The sequence below is a fragment of the Danio rerio genome, chromosome 10 (assembly GCF_052040795.2).
Source record: "Danio rerio strain M-AB ecotype USA chromosome 10, GRCz13ab, whole genome shotgun sequence".
NCBI classification, from domain to species: domain Eukaryota; kingdom Metazoa; phylum Chordata; class Actinopteri; order Cypriniformes; family Danionidae; genus Danio; species Danio rerio.
The window spans coordinates 48993138-49009694 of record NC_141030.1 but is presented as its reverse complement, the minus strand read 5'-3'; the positions used below and the strand labels follow the sequence as shown (position 1 = coordinate 49009694).

Genomic DNA, 16557 nt, shown 5'->3' with positions numbered 1-16557 from the left:
TGAAATTACCTCAAATATTGAACAAAATAATCAATTTAAAAGCGCTTCAGGTGACTTTTAAGTTGCAATGATATCCACAGTGAAAACAGTGTTTGGTTTAAGTGTTCATGTACCGGGAAAACATCAGGATCATCATTGCACATCTGCAGGAATCTCTCAGGCCGGGCGGATGAGTGCTCCGGGCCCTGGAAACAACAGAAAGGAAATAACATAAGCAAGATAGATTTTAAATAATTATATAACACTCTTATATTGTGTTGGTCATGACATAATGATTTATAGCTCATCTTTAAATGACACATTTATGTGCACGTAATTGCAAAAAAAACTGAATTTAAAACAAAATCACAATAATTGTAACTGCAAAACAAATAAACAAATAAACAGACAAAAAACATAAACCGTAACACCCGTAACTGCAAAAAAAACAACATAAAAAATATATATAAATAAATGAATGTACATATAAATGCAATCTCTGTAACTCCAAAAAATAAATAAATAACAATAAATTAATAAAAAACAATTCTTGTAATTGCAAAAAAAAAAAAGAAAAACACCCCCGCAATTCTCAAACTCTGTAAATAACGACTTCAAAACCTTAATAAAAAGCCCTTGTTGCCTTTAGCTGAGTGTGTGCTGTAGAATGGAGAAACCCTCACCATGCCCTCCATGCCGTGTGGCAGCAGCAGCACGATGCCGTTCTGCCGAACCCATTTGGCCTGGCCGGGGCAGATGAACTGGTCAATAATGCACTGCGCAGTGTTGTGGAAATCCCCAAACTGAGCCTCCCAGAGCACCAGAGCATTCGGACTCGCCATAGCAAAGCCAAGCTCAAAACCTGTGATGGGAATAATGACAATAATAATGTAATGTAATAACTACAACACGGTTACTGACAATAAAATGCGGCGTTAAATTGATAGCGATTTACTTAAATGGGAGCATTTATACAGAAATCTCTTTTATGTAGGGTTTAAACCCCCAGTTGTGTGTCAGCAGTGTGTGAAAATCTCCAGCATCTAATGGTCAACATAAATTAATTGTGTTTGTTCTAATCAGACTTGATGATTGAAGGGGAAAGCCCCGCCCACTAATGCCCATCTCTCCATCTCATTAGCATAATCAGCAGCCCTGAGTGAGAAGCAGCCGTCTGTCCATTAGCCATTAGAGTGTTTGAGCTGCTGAAGATAGTGTCAGCATAGACTAAGAGGATTATAGATGTGGAGTTTTAGATTGGTGACATACAGGCGTCTGTAGCTCCGCCTTCCTTTTAAACCTAATTTGAATTTAAAGCGACAGTCACCAAAACACCACAATTAGGATCAAAGTCTAAAAGGGTCAGTTTCAGAGAGCTGGAGAACAGTATCAGTATGCTATTCTCAGCGCAAACACACAAACTCTAGAGACAGCAGAGACGCATTTACATCTTGTAAAAGCGGCAGAATGGGTCACATTTAATTTAGTTATTAAATGCGTTACTATTTGTGAAAGTAACCAGTAACCATAACTAATTATTATTCTCAAGTAACGACCCCAATACTGAAAATCTGTCACGCTTTTTCAGGTGTAAAGCCCAGATTCTGCGGTTTACACTCACCGAGAACTCCATATTCTGACAGAGAGCTGTTGCACACTGTGTAGGGCGCCTGGTTAGGGTCCATGTAGTTCATAGGGATGCAGGTCCGCTTGTCCACATTCTGATCGTGGAGTACGTGATGCCGATGACTGTATGAGGAAAGAAAACATCAGACGCCAAATATGCAGATCTGGACAAAACTGTAGAGCAGTGGTCTCAAACTCAATTCCTGGAGGGCCGCAGCTCTGCATAGTTTAGCTTGAATCACCTCCAACTCACACCTGCTGAATAGTCTCTAGTAGTCTTGAACACCTTGATTAGTTGATCAGCGGTGTTTGATTTGGGTTGGGGTGAAACTGTGCAAAGCTGCGGCCCTCCAGGAATCCAGTTTGAGACCCATGCTGTAGAGTAAATAAAGCTCACATTTCAGCTTTACAACGTATTATACCATAAACATACACAGTTGAAGACGGAAACATGCAGTGTTCAGCATAAATAAGTTCACTCCACACAGATGTCTCTCTTACAGTAATATATGTGTGCAGATACATTAGATTAGTCAGTACTAAAGACAAAACTGATCAACTCATCTAACAAAACAACTGAAGATCACAGGTCAAACATTACTACACACTGATTATTTGTCATGACTGGGTCAGTGACCACCTGAGGGTGCTGTAGTTCATCGGACACCTAGTTGGAACTACAGCATCCAAAAAGACTACAAATCCATACATACCACGCGCATACACCGGAACACATACACTGATTGTATTCACAGCTGTCTCCGTTTTCTGTTGATAATCTGGACTATATATTCCATCATGCCACCACTGTATGTCATCGCGTCAATGTCATTCTTGTTCCAGTATTCCCAGTAAGTCTAGTATTCCGAGTTTGTTGTTCTGATCTCGTTCTTGTATTTTGCCTTAGTCTAGTTCGTGTTTTATTTGTGTCGTCTGTTTTCTAGTTAAGTCTAGTTGTTTGTTTGTTATTCCTGAGCCGTGTCTCTGATTTAGTTTCTGGTTTTGTCGTTTATTTGTTAATTTGAACACCTTGTTTTATGTTGATGCACTGTAAATAAATCTGCACTTGGATCCGCACCTTTTTGTTTTCCTGTTTTGATCACGCTAACAAACGTGACATTATTATGTTGGGGGAAAATACTCAATGAAATTAAAATAAACAGGATAAATCTAGAGAAACACAAAAATATATACAATTCTGTAGGTTGTATATACATTTTTAGCTATAACTGGTTGGAATGTAAATATACTATCTTTATACCCGTAAATGTATAGTGAGCAAACTCTCATTTTCATGAATATAACGGTTTATTGAAACTGATTTGTTTAAATGCACCACTATATTATATCTATATTGACTGAGAAATCAATAAACATATTAATTTTCAAAAGAGGTGTACTCACTTATGCCGAGCGCTGTATATCATATAGACAAAAAAGTTTAGCATTTCATATTATGCTCTATAATTTGTTAAATGGTGTAAAAAATACATTTTGCATTTAATTTAGCCATAATTTTACTCTGAGGCTGTTTTTTTATATGTTATTAATATCCATTTAATATTTCCACACAGTTAATCAGACATTTGCCCTGAAGTTCTAAATAAAGTGTGAAATATGATCACATGAGGACATTTATGAGTATATACTGTACTTTATTATGTAAATACAGAAATAGGCTCTTACATGTGCTCGATATATAAACAATTAACAACAAATAACAATACAAACTATTAACTGAATGAATTTACGGAAATGCTACTATACTGTGATATTCATAAATTTTCCTTCGGCTTAGTCCCTTTATCTGTCAGGGAATGAACCGCCAACTATTCCAGCATATGTTTTACACAGCGGATGCTCTCCCAGATGCAACCCAGTACTGGGAAACACCCATACACACTCATTCACACACACACACACACTCATACACTATGGCTAGTTTAGTTGATCAGTTCCCCTATAGCGCATGTGTTTGGACTGTGGGGAAAACCGGAGCACCCGGAGGAAACCCACGCCGACACGGGGAGAACATGCAAACTCCACACAGAAATGACAACTGACTCAGCCGAGACTCAAACCAGTGACCTTCTTGCTGTAAGGCGACAGCGCTACCCACCAGGAAATAAGGTCAATACAGTGGTAATATGTGTATGGGTGTCACCTGAATGTTCCTCTTTCCACGTCCTGCCCGCTGAGCCGCACATGAATGCCCTCCTTCAGCAGCGAACCGAACGCCATATATTCGCCCAGAGCCCAGTCCACAGAGCGGTTCTGCACCATCAGCGACCGGCTCTTCAAGATACGGCTCAGACCTGCAAACAGAGGGAACTCTGGGTAATAATGATGATGGGGCGTGAGCCTTTTTCTGAGCTACAAGCATCTTAAGTAAGGGATAAAGTACATCCAGGAGGTCGTTATTGCAGATTATTACACGGCTGTGTGGAATACTGGATTCGGATTGGTCAGTCGTGACAATCCAAGCTCTGCTAATGCCAGATAACACCCGCTAAATAACACACACTCATCCAGGAGCTGAGAATCACCGTAAGTAAAGATGTTCATCCATATGAGTCTGTGTTATTCAGCGGGTGTTATCTGGCAATAACAGACCTGGAAATGCCACAACTGACCAATCAGAATACAGTATTCCTGACAGCCGTGTAACACACACACACCTCCATGTATAGTGAAATCCTCCACAGGAACGGATGAAGCCGTCTGCCCGATGTGCGCCAGAGTTTCCTCACTGAGGCCAGTGGACGGACAGCTCATGGTCTTCGGCTGACCATCCAGAGTGAAGAAACCTGAGAGTATAGACACACGCACACATGCACGCACGCATGCACGCACAGACACACACACACGCACAGACACACAGACACACGCACGCACAAATAAATAAATAAATAAATAAATAAATAAATAAATAAATGTCTTAATACTGTTTGGTGACATTAAACCTAAACACACACACACACACACGCTCCTTTACATACAATGCACTAACACACACACACACACACACACACACACACACACACGCTCCTTTACATACAATGCACTAACACACACACACACACACACAGTCAATCAAACAAAAACAAACACACACATGCGCACACACATGCACATGCACACACACCGGAAAACACACACACACACAAACACACACGCGCGCACACACACACGCACACACAAAGCATATATACACACAGGAAAAGAAAACACACACACACCGGAAAAAAAAAAACACACACGTCCGCACACACGCACACACACCGGAAAACACACACACACGCACACACAAAACATATATACACACAGGACAAAAACACACACACACACAAACACACAAACAAAACATACACACAGGAAAAAAACACACACACACACACACACACATACACCGGAAAAACACACACACACACACACAAACCTGGCACACACACACAAAGACGTGTACACTCAGATACATGCACACACACTCTGACACACCCACAATGACATACTGACAGACATATGCACACTCACATACACACAGACACACACACACGCATGCACACACAAACTGCACATGCGACATGCACACACATACACATTCTGATTGAGACACACATTCTGACACACTTTCTCTTTCTCTCTCACACACACACACTCACACACACACACACACACACACACCTGGCCAAGGTGAGTCGAGCCAGTGTTTGATGTGCATGATCTTCTCGTCTTTCGAGCGATTGTACGCCTCCTCACAGATCTTATCATACTTGGAGATTTCCTCCTACAGAGACAGACAGACAGACAGACAGACAGACAGACAGACAGCATTCGTTTATAACACAATTTAAAACAGCCGTCCTCTATTTGAACATGCAGTAATATGTCATTTACTGAAACTCTAGTCTTCATTGTCACATGATATTATATGTCTACAAGGATATTTCTGACATGTTATCATGGTTCCTCCTGCAAACAAAAGGTCATTCTTGAACCCCTCAACTCTTCCCACTTTTTGAACAGACATGAAAACAATAAATTACACTTAAAAGACACATGTCAGATTCTAGGTTTAAAAAAAAAAAGTTGTGGGCGTCTTCATGTTTCTGAAATAATTGAAATAATAAATGCGTATTTTAATATATTACATAACATGTGTATTTTACAAAATCTATTTAAGGCTAAAATTGACAGGAAAAATCAAAGCTAAATATCTAAAAAAAATGTATAATATAATATATAATATATCATATCTATAAAAATATATTAATTATATTCCAAAAATGAGCTTTCATTGTATTTTGCTTGGCTGGAGTACAACACATGACCACCAGGTGACATTCAGGTGACATTGGTGATCTTCCACTACGCCCCCTATGTAGAATATAAACCATTTATTCATTTTCTTTGTGGCTCAATCACATTTTACATTTAGAAGATAAAAACACAGTTTGCTGTATGTCTTTTCAGCCTTAATGGATCAAGGATTTTTGCCGTCTCCTTATACTTCAGTTCATCATCAAATATTTCGACCAATCAAATGCTCTCTAGTGTCTGACATGCCCCGCCCCCTTCTTTTCATTGGCTTTTCACTTAATGAGCTTGAGCTTAACCACTCTCACTGGCAGAGCTGTAAGAAAAACAACACGTTATTGGCTATTTTTTTAAGGAGGAGGAGCTACACTATGTCCCACCCTCTCTTCATGTTTCAGCTGAGATTGCGTCAAACATCGAATTAAAAAATGCACATTTCAAAGCACCATTTAGGGGTTAAATAGTAAAAACAGGTTTGTCCTGACCTCGTATTCCTGTCTGGTCACAGCTCCTTCTGCGATCAGCTTCTCCGCATATTTCTGCAGAACAGGTTTCTGCTTCTTGATCTGTTTGTACATCAGCGGTTGAGTAAACATGGGCTCGTCCATCTCGTTGTGGCCGTTCCGTCTGTAGGACACCTGTACACAACAACGTATTCAGTTCAGTCTCATTTGCATGGTGCTTTTCACAATTATTATAGGTTATTATGTAAGCTTTACAAAAGGTGCATGTTAATACATTACAATCAAAATCAGACAGTTAAGTTGATGTGTATAGGGTGGACAGCTTATGTAGTGTATAGTCTATAAAGGCTGTCCACCCTATACACATCAACTTTACTATACGTGTGCACCAACATTAGGCACATGCACATCAACACTGAACACACATCTGTTTAGCTGTGCCTTTACTGAATGAGCTCAGATCACACGATTATGTCTCTCTTTTCCTTTTCATTCCTTTAAAAAATTTTAATCTGTTTTTAATCAATTTTATTCCTTGTAAAGCACTTTGAATTACCATTGTGTATGAAATGTGCTATATAAATAAACCTGCCTTGCCTATATATAAGTGTACAACACTATAAACCCTAATGCTTTTGAACTGAGCTCTATTAACTTAAATCATTACAATTCTTTTATCTTAATTACCCTTCATGAGTATTTAGAACTTTTTCTTTTTTTTGAGTTTGTAAAAATTAAATCTTTCAAGTTAGGTGAACAATTTTGCTGGTATAATTTAGACAAAATGTCTGTTTAAAGTTTCATTAACTCAAAATATTTCAGCGCTGTAATTTTATGTCTGATGTAATCCAGGTCCACGAACATGCTCATGCTTCACTCGTTTTTTGCATGATGGCGGATCGGCCTTGCTTCCCACTACAGTAAGTAAAATGTTTACAAATTCGAAAAAAATAAAAAAAAAATAAATTAAAAAAAAAAAAAAAAAAAATATATATATATATATATATATATATATATATATATATATATATATATATATATATATATATATATATATATATATATTACCATTTGATAGTTACTGTGCCAGTGACTTTTTTACACTAAACAGGAGTTACTTCACAGAATGTGCACTTATTCTCATTTTTAATGAATGCCTCAAGACTGTAAGTTTTATACTTCTTATTGATGTATTATTATTTAATTTAGTCAATTTAACAGCTTTTTTTCTTGAAGCTCTTATGTTTGATATCGTATTTGCATTTTGGGCATTCCTTACTCATTTCAGAATAGTGTTTATTTTAAATCTCTTACTGTCTAATTGCTTTTATTGTTTTAAGACATTTGTAATTGCACAGGAGGCAAAACTGAAGTTACTGTTGGACATTTTATCTTTAAAAATAAATGTCAAAAATGGTATTGTCTGCTTTTAATTACAGATGTATTTTGATAGATTTATGGGGTTTACAGATTAAAATTGTGGCTAATTTCATGTGTGAAACTAAAGATGGAGAAGTTAATTTTAAAAAACACTATTAAAATCTATGAGCTGGGTAACTTGAGTATTTTAAGTTAGGAGAAGTTTCCTGCATGAGTACAACAAACTCAAAACTTGATGTTTCCGTTTACTTAAAATAGAAAATTTCATAAATTAAAAAATTTGACGTGACTGATTACCTCAAATTTTTTGAGTTTTGCCAACTTATTCGGGATTACAGTGTACTTACAGTGTTCCAAAAGGTGATACCTGACAGAAGATTTCTTCAACACATTTCTAATTATAATAGTGTTAATAACTCATCTCTAATAACTGATCTATTTTCTCTTTGTCATGGTGACAGCACATAATATTAGACTAGATATTCTTCAAGACAGTAGTATTCAGCATAAAGTGACGTTTAAAGGCTTCACTAGGGTAATTAGGTTAACTAGGCAGGTTAGGGTAATTAGTGGGGCCAGACAGAATCTGCGGACGATTTTTGCTATTTCTGCGGAGAATTTCGGTAAAAATCTGCGGATTATTTTGGAAGTATAATAACTAAAACCTCAATATATAAAATAAAAAATAATATCTTTTTAACTTTTATTTAATGTTTAAAATGCAAATTCAATTAGATTCACTTTATTTGGTAAATAAAGCAAGTTTGTCATATAATAGATCTACTAAAAGACAGAAAATATGTCTGTACAAACTGCATTGTACATAAATCAGATGAACATTTTCACGTTAGTCAATAATAATACTGAAATTAATTAGAACACTGAATAAATATAGATTTACACACATTTACTCAAGTAAATAAACAGAATTAATGATGGGCTAAAAATCTGTGGAAAATCTACGGAATTCTTTGCGCACAGATTCCAGGTGGGCCTAATTAGGCAGGTAGTTGTATAACAGTGGTTTGTTCTGCAGGCTATCAAAAACAAAAATAGCTGAAAGGGGCTAATAATTTTGACCTTAAAATGGCTTTTAAAAATTTTAAAACTGCTTTTAATCTAGCCGAAACAACGCAAAAAAGACTTTCTCCAGAAGAACAAATAATATCAGACACACTGTGAAAATTTCCTTGCTCTGATCAACATAATTTGGGGAAAATTAAAAATAATAATACAAAATTCAAAGGGGGCGAATAATTCTGACTTCTGATATTTTTAATGAAGTAAATTTTTTGTATTACTCAAATCAACACAAAGCACATTTGACACACATTTTTAACCCTTAAAAGGATAGTTCAACAAAAAAATAAGAATTTACTCAGCATTTATTTTCCCTCAAGCGGTTATAAAGTTATGTTTCTTCTGCTGAACACTAAAGAGGATATTTTGAAGAATGTTGGAAACCTGTAACTATTGACTTGCATAGCAGGAAATACAAATACTAAGGAGGTCAAGGGTTAATGGTCTTCAACATTCTTCAAAATATCTTCTTTTGTGTTCAACAGATACAGATAAGGTTTATAAGAAGTGAAGGGAGAGCAAATACCGAGTAAGTGATTAGTGCTGGTTGAACTATCCCTTTAAGGGGTTAAAAATATTAAAATCAAAGACTTTTGTTGCTTCTGTTGACGTCAACCTGAGGATTTCTATGCAACTGCAAATTAAAATGATTAACCACACCCCTCATACTGCTAGTTTACTACGTGGGAATGATGCACAAAAGAAAAACCCGCCCCCTACTCAATATTCAGTTTCAGTTGGAAGAGCATCAACACACTGAAATAAAATCCAGTCATGCAGGCTTTAAAGTCCACATGAAATCAAAACTACCCATATTAATAGAGTCCGCTCACACTGGCAGTTTTGTGCTGGACAATTCATCTGTGCATGTCATTAGGGAAAAAAAATGTTTGCCCTTGTAATATAAAATTAATATCCTGTTTGTTTTCAGTTCAGTTCTCAGATCAGGTCTGTCTGAGGTATTGGGCGTGGCTAACAAACTTAACCACGCCCCTCCAGCTGTCAGTATTTACAACAAACAGAAATGGTGAGGAGGAGGAGTCTGTTAGGCTGTAATAACTCCCCCCAAACCCTTTTTCCCATCTATCTGAATAACACGCCTACTCTACTACATCCAATCAGCTCACAGTAGAAAAAACAAGCCACACCCACTGTTTTCATACAATATTGCATTTCTCTAAGAACTGCAGCACAATACAAAAAAACAGTCTCAGCTTCTGATTCATGCAGACTTTGATAAGCTGTATATATAAAGAGAGAGAGAGAGAGAGAGAGAGAGAGAGAGAGAGAGAGAGAGAGAGAGAGAGAGAGAGAGAGCTGCCATACCAGATCCACCACCACGTCTTTATGAAAGGTGGCTCTCCACTCTGCAGCCACGTTACACACGTACATCACGGCCTCCGGGTCGTCTGCGTTCACATGGAAGATGGGTGCGTTCACCACTCGGGCCACATCGGTGGGGTACGGTGAGGAGCGCGCCATACGGGGGTCCGTCGTGAAGCCGATCTGAAGAGAACAGAATTAAACACATGCATATATATGAAATACAGCGATCTCACAACATGAACTAAATTTCAACATTCACCCATTTTCCTTCGGCTTTGTTTCTTTATTTATTAGGGGTCACCACAGCGGAATGAACCGCCAACTATTCCAGCATGTATTACACAGCGGATGCCCTTCCAGCCACAACCCAGTACTGGGAAACACCCATACACACTTATTCATGCACACACTCATACACTACGGCCAATTTAATTGATCAGTTCCCCTATAGCGCATGTGTTTGGACTGTAACTGGAGCACCCAGAGGAAACCCACAGAAACACGGGGAGAACATGCAAACTCCACACAGAAACACCAACTGACCTAGCCAAGGCTCAAACCAGCAACTTTCATGCTGTGAGGCCACAGTGCGACACTGCATCACAATATGATTTAGTTATTTTAAATTGTGATGTTCAGCAATACTGTCATTCTTGCTGCATTTCTGCTCTAATAAACGCACCCTCGTTGAGCAGAACATACATTTTTTTCCAAACTTTCGAACTGCACTAAACAACGAGTTCCCAAATTCTTGTGCTGCTGTGTGTGAGAAACCCACCTGGTTGTTTGCGACCACATGTATGGTGCCGTGTGTGGTGTATGAGGGCAGGTCGCTCAGGTGGAAAGTCTCGTAGACGATTCCCTGACCGGCGAAGGCTGCGTCTCCATGCAAAAGGATGGACATCACCTTCACACACAACAACACACTCAGTTACTGACACATTCACCATCACAACACATCTGCATTTAACATAAAAAACTATCGATTTATTTCTTAATGCAGTAATTAAAAATCATTGAACAAATCTTGAACCAAATATTGGTGCTTTTAATGCAAAGTGCAGCTTTTCTCATTTAACCCTTGTGTGCTGTTGGGTCGTTTTCATCCACTCTGGGCTGATTTTGAGTCTTCATTTGGCCTCAGCTTTCTCAGTGTGTCAGCAAATGTGATGCTTTGTGCTGACAAACCTTATTCAGACACATATTTTGGGAAAATGCGTTGAAAATGTTTAAAAACTCAACACACTGTTCAGATTGACCCTTTGGTGATGCTTTCGCTCCATTGACTTCCATTATAATGCTATTTTTGATTGCAAAGTCATGACAGCTCATCCCATCAGAGAAAACCAGCAGCAATCAAGAATGCAAGAATTCCATTACATTAAATGTGATTATAATGGAAGTCAATGGAGCAAAAACAGTCAATAACCAAAGAGGAGTCTATCTGAACACACACAAGTAAATCAAATGTAAAAAGCACCCTGTTTCCGTCGGTGTCCCCGCAGTAGAACTGCTCCGCCTTGGTCTTTCCCTGCACCACAGGATCCACAGCCTCCAGATGTGAAGGATTGGCCACCAGAGACAGTGTGATCTGACGCTCAGTGACGCGGTTGATGCGTCTGTGGTACATGCCCAGATGATACTTCACATCACCGGAGCCCTGGAGGAAAAGCAGACCAAACATCAACAGCTGAAGTTTTTCCCTCTCCGCTGTCGCCACTGGCTTGCATGGTTCAGGATCTGTAGAGCTGCGCATGGATGGATTTGCTGTTCAGTGTTTGGACTCTCAGTAGTGATTATTAAACCACACTGAACTGAACTAAACTTTAACTTTAAAACTGAACTGACTGTTCCAATTGACTATAATCTTCAATGTGAAGCTGCTTTGACACGATCTACATTGTAAAAGTGCTATACAAATAAAGATAATTGAATTGAACAGCTGGATCACAAACATCAAACATAGCAGTCATGTTTTTGGGTCCCCCTACTTTTCAAAACACTCATAATCAGACTGCAGTTACTACAGTACAGATGATTACACAATGCATTCACAATTCATGTTTGCTAATTATACTTTATTTTCAGTGACTGTTTTAGACTCATCAGATGTGCTTTATTCAGTGTCACTATCAGTCATTAACAGTAACAGTGTCAGCACATTATGAACTGTCCATCAATGCACTTTAAAAACAAGCTGCTGGTGATAAACAATGAAGAGATTTTTATGGCATAAGATTATCCTGATTTAATATGTGACAAATAATACATCAAATAATAATAATAATAATAAGCACAAAACTAATCTAAACATAATTCAATAGTCAGATTATATTACCATTAATGTGTCAACTAAAAGATTATAATCAATAGCTATGTTTCCATCCAAAAATGCGAAAAACTTTATGCGCAACACTGGATTATCGTATAAAAGTTGTGCGAATGAAGCATCGTTTCCATTCTGCGAGTCAAAGCGAACAAAATCGTCACTTCCTGATTAACTGCCGCCAAATATCAACAGTAAAACCTGCATTTGCTGCAGAAGGAGAAGCTGCATCAATCTTTTCTAAATGAATGCGCCTCAGAAGACAACCCAAGCTCATTCTGGAAACGTAGCCCTGCGGATGTTTCTGGAGACCGCGATTCACGTGGCCGGAGGTACGTGAGGCCGCGTGTAGTTTTTTTCGAGCGAACGCTGCGGGGCGGTGTGGCGCCACTCCGCTCCTCCTCTTGGCGCTCGCCGGCCGATGGCTCGCCTCCGAGTGGAGGGCTTTCCCGATGCAACCAATTTGTCCGCTTAGCTCACAGCGTTGCGTCGGCGGAGGCCCCGGAGGGGAGGAGGAGCCGGCCGCGGGGACGACGACCGGGATCGAGTCCGGGGAACAGCAGGTTCCGGAAATCAGGTAAGACGAAAAACGGAATCCGAAAAAAAAGGGCGAGAACGCGGCGGGATCCGAAAACGCGGTCGAAATCGAAGATGAGGGCTTTTGCTTTTTTTTTTTTCTGGACGGCTTTTGCGAACCGTCGCTCGGGTTTAGGGAAGGAGGAGGAGGAGGAAGAGGAGGGCGGCCGAGTCGGCCGATCCGGCGGCTTTTCGCGCGAGAACATCGCGGCCGTGAACGGCGTGCGCTCACGAGAGGTGCCCGAGACGCGAAAAAGCGTGCACAGCGGCCTCTCGTGGTTCCGCGAGAACAAAAACCCCTCGAATACGTACCTCCCGGGACGTAAATCGCGGTCCGCAGAAACGTCCGCGGGGCTACGTTTCCACAATGAGCCCGGGTTGATTCTTGAGGTCATGAATACCTCAACAAACACAACATTTCAGATGGTTTATAATGTGCTCAGCCTGACGTTTTGTCCATTCACACACATTTTAAGCATCACATGATCTCTTTTAACAAAATCACATCACCTTTTTAATGGGCATGCTGGAGTTTGTGCGGTAAAAGTGTTTCCATCGGAGTTTATGCGCATCTTTTCTTATCGAATAAAAAGTTTATCCTACCCAGTTAGGCGCATACGTTTTTTATGCGAATTTTCAAAATGTATGCGCATCATGGCGTTTCCATCAACTGCTTTTTTATGCGCATTTACAAAATGCGCATAAAATAGGTGGATGGAAACATAGCTAATGACTACTAATTTAATTAAAGTGTATTAATCACATTACTAAAGAATTGACACTCAGCTGCTGATTGATTATAAAGCTTGTTTGGCATGCTGTCCCGGGAGAGAGCCCTGAGCTCTTAAGATCCTCGAGCCCGGGGCTCCTCCCATTTGCAAGGCGAGAGGGGAGTTTGAGCTCAGGTAGATCTGGAGAACTCCCATTCTGTAGTAGCTCATGAACAGATAGTGATCGCTCTTAAGAGATAACTACTGACTAGGAGTATGTCTATGGTGCTGATTAGTCAATTAACTTAAGCTGCATGTTTTTGGACGGTGGGAGGAAATCGGGGAACCTGGGGTAAACCCACGTGAGCACAGAGAGAAGGTTTAAACTCCGCACAGAAACATCAGCTGGCTTGGTAATGACTAGAACCAGTGATGTTCTTGCTGTGAGGCCACAGTGCTAACCACTGGGCCACCATGCCACCCATCTAGGAAAGGAGGGGGAGCAGGGGTGGAAGGGGGGATTCTTCAAAATGAAGATGGCTGTGATATGGAACTTAAGGTACTTATAGTGGCTTAGGAATCGTCTGATTGGTCAATCATAAATTGAATAATTCAGGACCAGCTGCAAGCAATCATAAGCACGTGATCCTCTCGACATTAGTTTATAAATAAACTTCACAAAAAGTGTCATGGCAGAGCATTAAAGTTGACTAGCCTGTGCAACCCCTACAACATAAACTACTATGTTGGCCAATTGGCAAAAAGGGGCGTCTCTTGACAGATGACAGATAGATGGAAATCGAATGTGCAGTTGAAGCTAAAATCTCTTAGAGCTGAAGACAGAATAACAGATGAGTCTGTAAATATTGTGCCTATAAAATAAACAGAAAAAACACATATTTACAATAAAAAAATGATGAAAAAGGATATGAAATGGATGAAAGATAGATAAAGCTACCTTGCCTATTTGTTTGATTCTGTGGCAGAAATCGGCTTCCCTGTTTGAGGGAATTGAAGAGAAACGCTGGCTGTTTGTCTCACCTCGTCTGCTGCTTCCAGCTTGGAGTCAAACTGGCAGAAGATCTGCTCCAGCTCCTTACGGATCACATTAGCAAGAACATTCAGACGGCCTCTGACAGAACAGACATGTTTCAGCACCATGAATGTACCTCATTTAAAACACATCTTAAACTCTATTCACATGGGATTAGTGTTAGCTGGTGACCTTGTGTGATTTAGAAAGTATCTGAGCTTCATGTGATGCTTTCACACTGGATAAATGAAGCCTGTGACTTCAGACTTTTAATTTAGGATGTTGATGTTCTTCAAACAGAATATTGAGTAGGGGGCGGGGCTTCCTTTTATGCATAATTCCCTCAAAGCAAACTAACAGTAAAAGGGGCGTGGCTAAGAATATTGTGTCTGGAGATTCCCAAAACAAACTTTTTTTAATGGAATAACTTGCCCAGATGAAATAGTTCACCCAAAAAATAACAATGTGCGCTAGCAAAATAAGCATAGTACATTTTGATTCCACTTTAAAGACTTTAAAGAGGACCTATTATGTAGAAATCACATTTATAAGGGGTTTAAACCCAGTTGTGTGTCAGCAGTGTGTGAATATCTCCAGCCTCTAATGATCAACGTGTTTGTTGTAATCAGACTTGATGTAGAAACACTGTGATTGACATTCTCCCTTTGTATGTGTCATCAGAGGGGGAAAGCCCCGCCCACTAGTGCACATCTCTCCATCTCATTAGCATAATCAGCAGCCCTGAGTGAGAAGCAGCCGTCTGTCCATTAGCCATTAGAGTGTTTGAGCTGCTGAAGATAATGTCAGCATAGACTAAGAGGATTATAGATGTGGAGTTCTAGATGAACAGCTACAGGAGCCACATAGACTGACAGAAGCATCAAGCAAAAACAGGAGCACAATAGCTCCCCTTTAATACCAAACAGCCTGCTGGTCCTCAGCTAATGCTAATCCTGTGTGAATAGACCTTCAGATCTTCTACCTGTGCGGCATCCCCATGATGACATTTTCCACGCCGTTCTCACTGGATTTGTCGATGATGGTTTTGAGCGCAGGAATGAGAGATTCGCATCCCTCCAGGCCGAAACGCTTCTCTGATGACCACTTCCTCTGCAGGAACTCCTCAAACCTGTCCCGCAGCATTACACACGGCACAGAAAGCATCACAAACATCCTTTAAAAACACTGAGAAGCGTGTTATTGCATCATTTAACGCAAGTGGAATCTGTAAACAAATGACGCGATCACATTTTTCCAGTGACCTTTATCCAGCTTTAGGCGGAGCAGTTTGAGTAGATCTCTGAGGTCAGATGAGCTTTTAGGAGACATTTTGTGAAAAGTGGAATGAACCGCCAACTACTCCAGCATATGTTTTACACAGCGGATGCCCTTCCAGCTGCAACCCAGTACTGGGAAACACCCATAGACACTCACACACACTCATACACTACGGCCAATTTAGTACATCAGTTCCCCTATAGCGCATGTGTTTGGACTGTGGGGGAAACCGGAGCACCCGCAGGAAACCCACACCAACAAGAACCTTCTTGCAGTGAGGCGACAGCGCTAACCACTGAGACACCATGCTGCACAAAATTCAGAATAAAAGTCTATTTAATCAATGTATGAATGAATGAATGTACATTTATATATAATATATAAGTGTGTATATAATATAGATTTATTCAGTTTTTATATTACCTACAGCAATGTTTTAGACTAATCCTCAAATATTTAGAT

At 39.7% G+C, this 16557-nt stretch overlaps 2 protein-coding genes across 13 annotated transcripts in view; both read right to left on the bottom strand.

The window, feature by feature from the left end:
• myo18b (myosin XVIIIB) overlaps positions 1–16557 on the bottom strand; it is an 880426-nt gene that overhangs the window by 1228 nt on the left and 862641 nt on the right. The gene's annotated exons all lie outside the window — the stretch shown is intronic.
• The window catches only part of ogdhb (oxoglutarate dehydrogenase b), a 59180-nt gene that overhangs the window by 14570 nt on the left and 28053 nt on the right, over positions 1–16557 (bottom strand). For 10 of the 12 annotated variants that reach the window (XM_087271290.1, XM_087271291.1, XM_087271292.1 and 7 more), the window contains exons 7-18: positions 15800–15946; positions 14826–14916; positions 11653–11832; positions 10951–11079; positions 10173–10352; positions 6408–6560; positions 5290–5392; positions 4284–4412; positions 3770–3920; positions 1601–1728; positions 663–841; positions 114–185 (exon numbers count right to left, since the gene is read on the bottom strand). In XM_087271290.1, the coding sequence (XP_087127416.1) occupies positions 114–185; positions 663–841; positions 1601–1728; positions 3770–3920; positions 4284–4412; positions 5290–5392; positions 6408–6560; positions 10173–10352; positions 10951–11079; positions 11653–11832; positions 14826–14916; positions 15800–15946 (1642 nt within the window). Of the gene's footprint in view, positions 1–113; positions 186–662; positions 842–1600; positions 1825–1975; positions 3921–4283; positions 4413–5289; positions 5393–6407; positions 6561–10172; positions 10353–10950; positions 11080–11652; positions 11833–14825; positions 14917–15799; positions 15947–16557 lie in introns of those variants that run through there. The other 2 variants (XM_087271293.1, XM_087271295.1) reach the window with 2 other exon arrangements.